The following is a 12,300-nucleotide window of genomic DNA, read 5'->3' as shown; positions in this document are numbered from 1 at the left end:
CACTATATACCCCGAGGGATCGGTTGAAAACGAATGTATTTGGCTGACATTAATTCATACAGATCCGAAATATATGTCCGCAGTTTCACCGAACAAACCTCGTAGCAGACAACGCAAACGAACCGAGTTACTTCCCTTTACCCATTGCATTCGGATAAACATCGGTTTATTTCAGAAACTCAACAATAATTATGAGAGATAAGCATGTAACCTAATATGTGGTCCGTTTGATTTATTAGCGGGCAAGACCCCTGGGGATCCGGGGCAGAATAGGTCTTCAGCAACGCATACTTGCCGTAAAAGGCGACTACGCTTGTCGTAAGAGGCGACTAACGGGATCGGGCGGTCAGGCTTGCTGACTTGGTTGATGCATATCATCGATCCCAATTGCTACATGATGTCAAACACTGGATTGCCTGGTCCAAACTCAATTATTTACAGACCGCCGTCAAATAGCTGGAATATTGCTGAGTTCGGCGTTAAACAACAAACAAACACACATTAGCGGGCACTGTGTCATTTGTACCTCGCCTCTGAGCGGCCTACATTAAAAATAATTGCACACTTGCTCCATAACCAGTCAGAATCTAGTCTAGATAATGTGTGAAGCCTATTTTTGGTGTCCTCCGCCATGATGTGGGTGGAATATTGCTAAAAGCGGCGAAAACACCATACTCACTCACTCACTCACTCACTCACTCTCTTACTCACTCACTCACTCACTATGTAAGTCGTCACAAATCCCAATTCTCCAACACACATATTTCCATGACGTAACACAATCACATATTCACTTGCTCACTATGTGGAACGTTCTATTTACGGCCTTTAATTCGTGCATATTTTCCAGATACACCACTTCATTTAGCCAGTCGGATGGGGGCTGAAGACCTGGTGAAGCATCTGCTCCAAAGCGGGGCTTGTATCAACATGCCGGATCATAACAACTGTACTCCGCTGTGGGGAGCTGTCGCGGAGAACAAGATGGCGGCAGTACAGGTCCTTCTGCGCCATCCGGGTATTGATGTCAATACGCCATGCAGTGATCGCTTTATGAAACAGTAAGTTTTCCGTTGTATGGTGGCCATTTTTACCAACAATCTTACTATTTTGAGTTTTTGTCTGGGTAAGTTGATAAGTTTAGCGCTCATTGGTCTCACAACGTGCTGGCTTCATTTTCGATGGAAGCAGACTTGATTCGTTGATTGTAAATAGCGACCACACGGTACAGCTGTGTTCACGACGGAGGAACGTGGTGTAGGCAGGATCGTGAAGTTTGCGGTGCTAGCTGCTGGCGGTTGTGGGTTGGCAACAACAGACATCATGTTTACTTTGCTCCCACATCCGTGAGTGAGTGAGTGTTGTTTTACGCCACACTCAGCAATATTCCAGCTTTACAACGGCAGTCTGTAAATAATCGAGTCTGGACCAGACAATCCAGTGATTGACATCATGAACATCGATCCATGCAACTCGGAAACGATGACATGCATCAACCTGGTCAGCGAGCCTGACCACCCGATCCCGTTAGTCGCGTCTGACGACAAGCATAGTCTGCTTTTACGGCAAGCATGGGACCTATTCTAACCCGGATCTTCAGGGGTGGAGTGAGTGAGTGAGTGGGTGGCTGGGTGGGCGGACAATGGGCTATATATTACACAGACACCAGTTGGTCTGGACCAGACTAACAAGAGGTTGACAGCATGAGCAGCAATCCCTACAGTTAGCGTACGATGACACACAATCAACCAGATAACACAACTGGACACTATATTCTATTCAGTCGGCTCTTCTGGCAAGCTTTTGTGTACCGAAGATCTATTGTGCTCCTGAAACTCCAAAGGTATCCTTCTCCCGCTTTACTCAAACATGTAGGGATCCAGCTCACTCACTCACTCACTCACTCACTCACTCACTCCACAGACACTCATCCACCATGACGCGACAATGAACAGTCTACATAGTTAAAACCAGAAACACATATTATTAAAAAATATGATTTGAAGTTTGTTATTTATAGCAAAGAGACAAAGAGCAAATGATTAGTAATAATTTGAATATCCATTTAAACGCGACCCTATATTACAAATTACTTTCCCAGATGTGAAATAGGCCACGGCATGACCTGAAATGTACCTGTTTCAGGGGCAGGAGTAGTTCCCCTTTGAAGGAGGCCATCGAGAGGAACAACCTTGAACTTATATCTCTTCTCTGCATGCATGGCGCTGACATTGAACAGGCCGATGACGCAAGGTGATTCCCGTCAATTAACAATCGCTCGTGTGATCAAGCCAAGTGTTTGACACGACAATTTGGATTCGTACACCCGCATCCCAGATTCACCTTGATTAGCGTGAGAGATGTATCAGCATCGTAGCTGTACCCTTGCAAAAGATAACGTCCATGACCGACGTCGCTTTGGGCTTTTTACACATTAACCCTATATGATTTGTTTGTTGTTTTACGCCGCACTCAGCAATATTCCAGTTATATGACGGCGGTCTGTAAATAATCGAGTCTGGACCAGACAATCCAGTGACTGATATCACGAGCATCTATCTACGCAACTGGATTACGATGACATGCACCAACCAAGGCAGCGAGCCTGACCACCCGCTCCCGTTAGTCGCCTCTTTCGAGAAGCATAGTCGCCTTTTACAGCAAACATGGAACCTATTCTAACCCGAATCTACACGGGTCGAGTGAGTGAGTGACTGAGTAGGTGGCTGGGCGGGCGGGCAATGAGCATGGGTTGCTGATATGGCAAGTATGATAGTGATGTGTTTATAGATGATGATGTATTCAAACACGTGTTTCACATGCCGATGTTGAAGTCCAGCGTGAAACTGTCAACATGTTTCCTAATCCCAGTGACCTATACGTTTGTGGATAGCTGTAAATATCGCTAGGGGCAATGGCTGCAATGACCACTTAATCCCGTTAGATGTCTCTTGCGACAAGCAGTGTGGCCTCTTACTGCAAGCATGGGTTGCTGAAGACCTATTCTCTACCCGCATCGTCACGGGTCTAACCCAATATAACTGAAATACTTCTCAATGCAACTTTGACAACCAACCGTAATACAGATCCCAGGCGTTTTCCACATTGGTAGAAACCAGCAGTATGACGACTAAGCAATGAAGAGTGTTAAGTACAGATTAAGCGTAAAGTGCAAAAGCACCTCTTTTCTTCTAAATAAAATAGTGTCCAAAAGAAACGATACCAACTTATTTTCAAAATTGTTTTTTACAAAGTGAATTGTCAAGTATGAAAACATGCCAAATCGTATTGCACATCCCAAACACAGCATAGTCGATAAAAAATACCGGGAACACGTGATCACTTCCGGGAAAAAACGTAAATTTCGTGAAAGTGACATTTCCCTCTCTAGCATGTTCTGCACGTGCAGAAAAACTGTATAAAACGGCTGATCAGACACGTTGATAACACAGCAACAAAAAGAACACAAGATATGCCACGTTTGACAGTCATCGAGAGAGAGAGAGAGCCGTTGGAATGGTCCAACAAGGAGCGTCACACGTCGACGTCGCCAGAAGGTTGGGCTGCTCACGCATCACTATCACCAGGTTGATGCAGCGGTTACGTCAGACAGGTCAGACGTCAGACAGGCCCAGGAGTGGAGGCCACGAGTAACCACGCCCCGTGAAGATCGTTACATCCGGGTATTACACCTGAGGAACCGCACCGTAACAGCGACGTCCACGGCGGCTACAGCACTGGGACACAGGATCAGTCGACAGACCGTCTACAGGAGATTACGGCAGTATGGTATCCGGCCACGTCATCCCTACCGCGGACCGCTCCTGACGCCTCGACACCGGAACAACAGACTGATCTGGGCCAGGCGAGTTCGACGTTGGCAACGGCGGGACTGGGCACGTGTTATGTTCTCTGATGAGAGCAGATTCCTCATCTTCAGAAACGATGGACGGCAGCTTGTATACCGACGATTTGGTGAACGTTTGGCGCCTAACTGTATCCAACAGGTCCGGCCGTTTGGAGGTGGAGGGTTAATGGTTTGGGATGGCATATGTGGTGACGTCAAAACGATGCTTGTCGTAATTCGTGGAAACCTGAATGCACAGCGTTATCTTGATGACATCCTACGGCCTGTTGTGGTGCCCTTTATTCAGCAACAGCCTCGTGGACTCCTTTTCCAACATGACAATGCAAGGCCACACACAGCAAGATTGACACAGAACTTCCTTGCCAACGCCAACGTACAGGTTTTGCCATGGCCCGCATGTTCACCGGACATGAATCCCATCGAGCACTTATGGGACCACCTCGATCGGCAAATCCGACATCGCCGTGTGCCTCCAGTCAACGTCCAGGACTTGGAACGATGTCTCCTCGAGGCATGGCAACGCATCACTCCCAACGTCATCAGACGTTTGACGTCATCAGTCCGTAGGCGTGTTCTGGCATGTATTGATGCTCACGGTGGACATACCCGCTACTGACTTGACTTTGAGACGTGTGGTGTGACATTTCCCGTTGTTTCTGTGATCAGTGCTCTAACGAAATGTTCATTTTTCGACCCCACCCATCTTTAAAGGCTTGTCATATTGGTTGTACAGATTTTATTGAAATGAAAGTTTTGTACAGATGTTGTGAAAGGATTTCTCAAAAGCATAACACCAATCCTAAACTTCTGCATTGTTTAGTTTTTCTTTTATGTCGTTGCAAACAGGTGGTATCGTTTCTTTTGGACACTTGTTTATGATGTTTCTGCCAATTCAGTTGATTCGGCCAAAATATATTACAAAACAAACCCGTCATCGACCATCCTTACGTTTCAGACACAAACCTCTGCATTATGCATCCTGTCTGGGGTACAGTGACGTTGTGAACTTCCTCATCTGCGAGGGCAGTGACCTTGACGTCGTTGATCGTGGGAACGTCACCCCTCTGTATCTGGCCTGTGAAAGGGGCCATCTGCAGATTGCCTCCATGTTGATAAATGCAGGTAGGTGGTATCCTTCTGCCGTAAACCGCTGTGGAGAGTTAATCAGATTCAGTCCCAGAGTCGCCCTCATGATGTTGTTTTGTCAGCACCATATCCGTGATTTTTTATTTCGCCAAAATGTTGAGCGTCTAAGACTTTTAACTTTAATTAAGTTTCTTCACGATAAATATATCACTTTTAGGGATGAGGTGAGGTGAAATTGAGTTTAACGTCGCGTCCAAGATTATTGCAAGCGACGTGCATGCACGTGTGTGTGTGTGTGTGTGTGTGTGTGTGTGTGTGTGTGTACTAGTCCGGGCTGATGCCGATTTATAGTGATAGCTCACTGAGATACCATGCCGCAGTTTAACATGAATACCCCACTCAGACACAGTATACTGACTCCGAGCCGACCAGTCCTTGTTTTAGCCCCTTAATACCGAGCGCAAGACAGGGTACCATCTTTTAACGTCTTTTGGTATGACGCGGCCGGGGATCGAGCCCCGGACCTTCCTGGCGGACGCTTTACCACTGGAGGCAACCTACAAAGCAAGATATACATGTATGGGTTAGATATGAAAAGAAAAATGCAAAGCAATGATCAAGGAAACCACTGTCTGCCATTGACCTTGAAAACCTCTTGTTTTGTGTCTATTCTGACTAGCAGTAATACACGTCATAAGGTCCTTGCTCTTCCCAAAGGGGTGAAGTGAAATGGGATTTAACGTACTCTTCAAAACATACACCCACTGAGATACCATGCTGTAGTCAAGCATGGATACCCCTGTCAGACACAGTATACTGACTCACGTCCTCAAAGCTGATGTTCTGTCCACGAGACAATAGAGGCGTTTTTTTCCAAGACAGTTTGAGATTTTGAGATTTTGATCTAACTTGATAAATGGTTCTGGTCAAAAAGAAAACAAAAATATATGAAATACACATCCCTATTTTTTTACCATTCCACATTAATGGGTTATGGTTTAACGCTGTCGTCAGTAATATTCCAACAATATCAGGACAGTGGACATCGAACAGACGTTCCCATATTGTATCTATATAAGAAATTGAACCCGGGCCTTCGACGTGACAAGCTAACAGTTAGGTTACCCAATCGTCCTGATTTAATGCACTCTTATTACTTTATTTATCTCCGATCACACTAGACATATATATTAAGACCTTGATTCAAATGACTTTGATATTTTCTGACAGGATGCGATGTCTCGATCTCCCGCAATACGACTGGCTGGAAGCACAAACTGTTCTCGCCTCTGCACATCGCAGTGCAGGAAAAACACACAGACGTCGTCAGGTTGCTGTGCAGTGTGGGAACGGATGTGAACATGGTGGAACGTTTGGGGAAAACAGCCCTAACCTTGGCCTGTGAAGCTGGACACTTGGATATCGTGAAAATTCTCATCGACTATGACGCAGATGTAAATCGGAGAGATGTGTTTGGCCACACTCCGTTATTCTATGCACTTCACATAAGTCAACGGAATGTGAAACAAAAGATGCAGCGGGCCAATCAAACCTGTACCCCATTGCATCAAGTGAAACAAACTCATGGAACAAATGGTGGAGAATCCTTCAGTGTCAAAGCGTTGCATATGTTGTTGAGAGCGGGTGCAGAAATGAATTGTAGAGATAACATAGACAAATACTCACCTATCCATTATGCAATAATATACGGGCACTTAGATACAACATGTACTCTGCTACAATATGGTGCCAAAATACATTCCAGGGACATACAGGTAGAACATTTGAAATGGGAAGACCTGTCAATGCTCAAACTGCTGATATATTATTGTCAGGATTTCCACGATCTAGCTTATATGCTGTGTCAGCAACGGCCAAAGTTGGTTCCGAGTTGCCAAATATTACCAGCATCGGCGACACGTCAGCCAGACAGTCTGCTCAAACTTTGCAGAAGGTCAGTCAGGTGTGTTCTTCAAAATCGAACTCAAAGGTCAATTGAACCTCTTGTTGAAGAGCTGCCTGTGCCGTCCACATTGAAGACTTTTCTACTCCTTCAGGACATGTACGACTTAGTCTTCAAGCACTGGGATTTAGCTTAGATGAAGCTAGAATGGGAAATCATTTTTGCTATTTAAAACAAATTATCTTTTTGAAATCTTTTTATAATGTTCCCTGAATAAACATGTATAGCTATTGTTGTCATTGTCTTGGTGTGTCCTATACAGTTTTATGCAATCCGATTTTCTGGCGAAAGAACAGAACACATAATATTCTAACTTTACACAACTAGACAACTTTATGTCCACTCGCCCACACACTGTGCCACACAACTAGACAACTTTATGTACACTCGCCCACACACTGTGCCACACAACTAGACAACTTTATGTACACTCGCCCACACACTGTACCAGACAACTTTATGTACACTCACCCACAAACTTTTCTGCACAACTAGACAACTTTCCGTACACTCGCCCATACACTTTTCTGCACAACTAGACAACTTTACGTACACTCGCCCACACACGTTTCTGCACAACTAGACTCAAGACAAACCTGGGACTAGCTGTGTCACCTTCGACATGCAAACACGACAAGATCAATACACGACAATAAATCATCTAATTTTAAAGCCTTTTTTTGATGGCTGTTTTGAATTGATGCAACACTGTCATCCCAAGGTGACGGCTTCCTCATAGCTTCTTGTTTTTAACTGGGGCACTACTGGAATGTCGGACTAATGAGAAGATATCTTGACAATGCCGCCCATCAGTCAAACCAGATTATCATATCATGAACTTGTTGACAAAGTATAAGAGCAAGTGTAACGAATACACAGTTGCTATTGTTGAGGTCCCGTCATTTCTAGGCTGATGACATCCATTAGCTTTCACAAACAGCAACGCTGCCAAAACAAGCGGCACACAGTGTACTTACGCATTGACTCACGCAGTTGATGGTATACAAATCAAGCAGCACACAGTGTACTTACGCATTGACTCACGTAGTTGATGGTATACAAATCAAGCAGCACACAGTGTACTTACGCATTGACTCACGTAGTTGATGGTATACAAATCAAGCAGCTCACAGTGTACTTACGCATTGACTCACGCAGTTGATGGTATACAAATCAAGCAGCACACAGTGTACTTACGCATTGACTCACGCAGTTGATGGTATACAAATCAAGCAGCACACAGTGTACTTACGCATTGACTCACGCAGTTGATGATATACAAAACAAGCAGCACACAGTGTACTTACGCATTGACTCACGCAGTTGATGATATACAAATCAAGCAGCACACAGTGTACTTACGCATTGACTCACGCAGTTGATGATATACAAATCAAGCAGCACACAGTGTACTTACGCATTGACTCACGCAGTTGATGGTATACAAAACAAGCAGCACACAGTGTACTTACGCATTGACTCACGCAGTTGATGATATACAAATCAAGCAGCACACAGTGTACTTACGCATTGACTCACGCAGTTGATGGTATACAAAACAAGCAGCTCACAGTGTACTTACGCATTGACTCACGCAGTTGATGATATACAAAACAAGCAGCACACAGTGTACTTACGCATTGACTCACGCAGTTGATGGTATACAAAACAAGCAGCACACAGTGTACTTACGCATTGACTCACGCAGTTGATGGTATACAAAACAAGCAGCACACAGTGTACTTACGCATTGACTCACGCAGTTGATGATATACAAAACAAGCAGCACACAGTGTACTTACGCATTGACTCACGCAGTTGATGGTATACAAAACAAGCAGCACACAGTGTACTTACGCATTGACTCACGCAGTTGATGATATACAAATCAAGCAGCACACAGTGTACTTACGCATTGACTCACGCAGTTGATGGTATACAAATCAAGCAGCACACAGTGTACTTACGCATTGACTCACGCAGTTGATGATATACAAAACAAGCAGCTCACAGTGTACTTACGCATTGACTCACGTAGTTGATGGTATACAAATCAAGCAGCACACAGTGTACTTACGCATTGACTCACGCAGTTGATGGTATACAAATCAAGCAGCACACAGTGTACTTACGCATTGACACACACAGTTGATGGTATACAAATCAAGCAGCACACAGTGTACTTACGCATTGACTCACACAGTTGATGGTATACAAATCAAGCAGCACACAGTGTACTTACGCATTGACTCACGCAGTTGATGGTATACAAAACAAGCAGCACACAGTGTACTTACGCATTGACTCACGCAGTTGATGGTATACAAATCAAGCAGCTCACAGTGTACTTACGCATTGACTCACGCAGTTGATGGTATACAAATCAAGCAGCTCACAGTGTACTTACGCATTGACTCACGCAGTTGATGGTATACAAATCAAGCAGCACACAGTGTACTTACGCATTGACTCACGTAGTTGATGATATACAAATCAAGCAGCTCACAGTGTACTTACACATTGACTCACGCAGTTGATGGTATACAAATCAAGCAGCACACAGTGTACTTACGCATTGACTCACGCAGTTGATGGTATACAAATCAAGCAGCACACAGTGTACTTACGCATTGACTCACGCAGTTGATGGTATACAAATCAAGCAGCACACAGTGTACTTACGCATTGACTCACGCAGTTGATGGTATACAAATCAAGCAGCACACAGTGTACTTACGCATTGACTCACGTAGTTGATGGTATACAAATCAAGCAGCACACAGTGTACTTACGCATTGACTCACGCAGTTGATGATATACAAATCAAGCAGCACACAGTGTACTTACGCATTGACTCACGCAGTTGATGGTATACAAATCAAGCAGCACACAGTGTACTTACGCATTGACTCACGCAGTTGATGGTATACAAATCAAGCAGCTCACAGTGTACTTACGCATTGACTCACGCAGTTGATGGTATACAAATCAAGCAGCACACAGTGTACTTACGCATTGACTCACGCAGTTGATGGTATACAAATCAAGCAGCACACAGTGTACTTACGCATTGACTCACGCAGTTGATGGTATACAAATCAAGCAGCACACAGTGTACTTACGCATTGACTCACGCAGTTGATGGTATACAAATCAAGCAGCACACAGTGTACTTACGCATTGACTCACGCAGTTGATGGTATACAAATCAAGCAGCACACAGTGTACTTACGCATTGACTCACGCAGTTGATGATATACAAATCAAGCAGCTCACAGTGTACTTACGCATTGACTCACGTAGTTGATGATATACAAAACAAGCAGCTCAATAAATTTCCACATGGGTTGTGTATTTACATGAGTGGAGTCTTGAATACTTGAAAAGAGACGGCATGTGCATTGTATCTCCGATATCCTCTCCTATGGGATGGTATTATCCTGTCTGTATGTGTGTTATACCCAATCTGTGCAACTGCCCATTGTGCAGGCCGTTTGCAATGCGTGCAATCGTCAATACAGCTTGCCCAATGCATGCAATGAGCAGGGAGGAATATGCATCCGTTGAAAGGCTACACAATCAGTCTCGATCATGGTGTAAATGGCAAATTAGTGGTGGAAATAATGGTTTGTGCATTGAAATTGATAATGGTTTGAAATGGTTTGAAATATTGTTAGGAACATTTTAAGACTGATTTTGAGGTTTTTCTTCATTACACTTGCACGTTTTATTTATACAAATAGTTTTATGGAAGACATGTGGGGGACACTTCCAAACTTGACGCCTCCGTGATCATGTTCCATGCAATGTCCCCTGCAGTTCCCTATTTTGACTGACTCCATATGTTCTCGTGGTTTTAGATGAACACTTGTCTTGCCTTTGCATGTGTTTGTGACGGGCGCCACCGGTAGGGTAGGATACACTCATGTTTTCGCAAACACCTGGTATCATAACTAATTGATAGTGAATCACAAAGCGTATGATGTAGTCGGAGTCGTACAACGGCCAGAAAATCTTATGATGTAGTCGGAGTCGTACAACGGACAGATATTTCTTATGATGTAGTCGGAGTCGTACAACGGACAGATATTTCTTATGATGTAGTCGGAGTCGTACAGCGGACAGATATTTCTTATGATGTAGTCGGAGTCGTACAACGGACAGATATTTCTTATGATGTAGTCGGAGTCGTACAACGGACAGATATTTCTTATGATGTAGTCGGAGTCGTACAACGGACAGATATTTCTTATGATGTAGTCGGAGTCGTACAACGGACAGATCTTTCTTATGATGTAGTCGGAGTCGTACAACGGACAGATATTTCTAATGATGTAGTCGGAGTCGTACAACGGACAGATATTTCTTATGATGTAGTCGGAGTCGTACAACGGACAGATATTTCTTATGATGTAGTCAGAATCGTACAACGGACAGATATTTCTTATGATGTAGTCGGAGTCGTACAACGGACAGATATTTCTTATGATGTAGTCGGAGTCGTACAGCGGACAGATATTTCTTATGATGTAGTCGGAGTCGTACAACGGACAGATATTTCTTATGATGTAGTCGGAGTCGTACAACGGACAGATATTTCTTATGATGTAGTCGGAGTCGTACAACGGACAGATATTTCTTATGATTTAGTCGGAGTCGTACAACGGACAGATATTTCTTATGATGTAGTCGGAGTCGTACAACGGACAGATATTTCTTATGATGTAGTCGGAGTCGTACAACGGACAGATATTTGTTATGATGTAGTCGGAGTCGTACAACGGACAGATATTTCTTATGATGTAGTCGGAGTCGTACAACGGACAGATATTTCTTATGATGTAGTCGGAGTCGTACAGCGGACAGATATTTCTTATGATGTAGTCGGAGTCGTACAACGGACAGATATTTGTTATGATGTAGTCGGAGTCGTACAACGGACAGATATTTCTTATGATGTAGTCGGAGTCGTACAACGGACAGATATTTCTTATGATTTAGTCGGAGTCGTACAACGGACAGATATTTCTTATGATGTAGTCGGAGTCGTACAACGGACAGATATTTCTTATGATGTAGTCGGAGTCGTACAGCGGACAGATATTTCTTATGATGTAGTCGGAGTCGTACAACGGACAGATATTTCTTATGATGTAGCCAGAATCGTACAACGGACAGATATTTCTTATGATGTAGTCGGAATCGTACAACGGACAGATATTTCTTATGATTTAGTCGGAGTCGTACAACGGACAGATATTTCTTATGATGTAGTCGGAGTCGTACAACGGACAGATATTTCTTATCATGTAGTCGGAATCGTACAACGGACAGATATTTCTTATGATTATGGAAAGGGTTTTTTCTCTTATATTTTACAAGT

The 12,300-nt window shown here is 43.9% G+C and overlaps 1 protein-coding gene across 3 annotated transcripts in view; it reads left to right on the top strand.

Moving 5' to 3' along the window:
• LOC124151382 (serine/threonine-protein phosphatase 6 regulatory ankyrin repeat subunit C-like) overlaps positions 1 to 7,148 on the top strand; it is a 36,509-nt gene extending 29,361 nt beyond the window's left edge. For 2 of the 3 annotated variants that reach the window (XM_048384750.1, XM_048384752.1), the window contains 4 exons: positions 851 to 1,061; positions 2,146 to 2,253; positions 4,824 to 4,990; positions 6,185 to 7,148. In XM_048384750.1, the coding sequence (XP_048240707.1) occupies positions 851 to 1,061; positions 2,146 to 2,253; positions 4,824 to 4,990; positions 6,185 to 7,053 (1,355 nt within the window). In that variant the 3' untranslated portion in view covers positions 7,054 to 7,148. The remainder of the gene's footprint in view (positions 1 to 850; positions 1,062 to 2,145; positions 2,254 to 4,823; positions 4,991 to 6,184) is intronic. The other variant, XM_048384751.1, reaches the window with a different exon arrangement.
• The last annotated feature ends 5,152 nt before the right edge of the window (positions 7,149 to 12,300 follow it).

This window comes from Haliotis rufescens, unplaced genomic scaffold (genome assembly GCF_023055435.1).
Source record: "Haliotis rufescens isolate VD_foot unplaced genomic scaffold, xgHalRufe1.0.p SCAF_50, whole genome shotgun sequence".
Classification (NCBI taxonomy): Eukaryota; Metazoa; Mollusca; class Gastropoda; order Lepetellida; family Haliotidae; genus Haliotis; species Haliotis rufescens.
The sequence above is the reverse complement of the archived record's forward strand: the minus strand, read 5'-3'. Positions and strand labels throughout refer to the sequence as shown.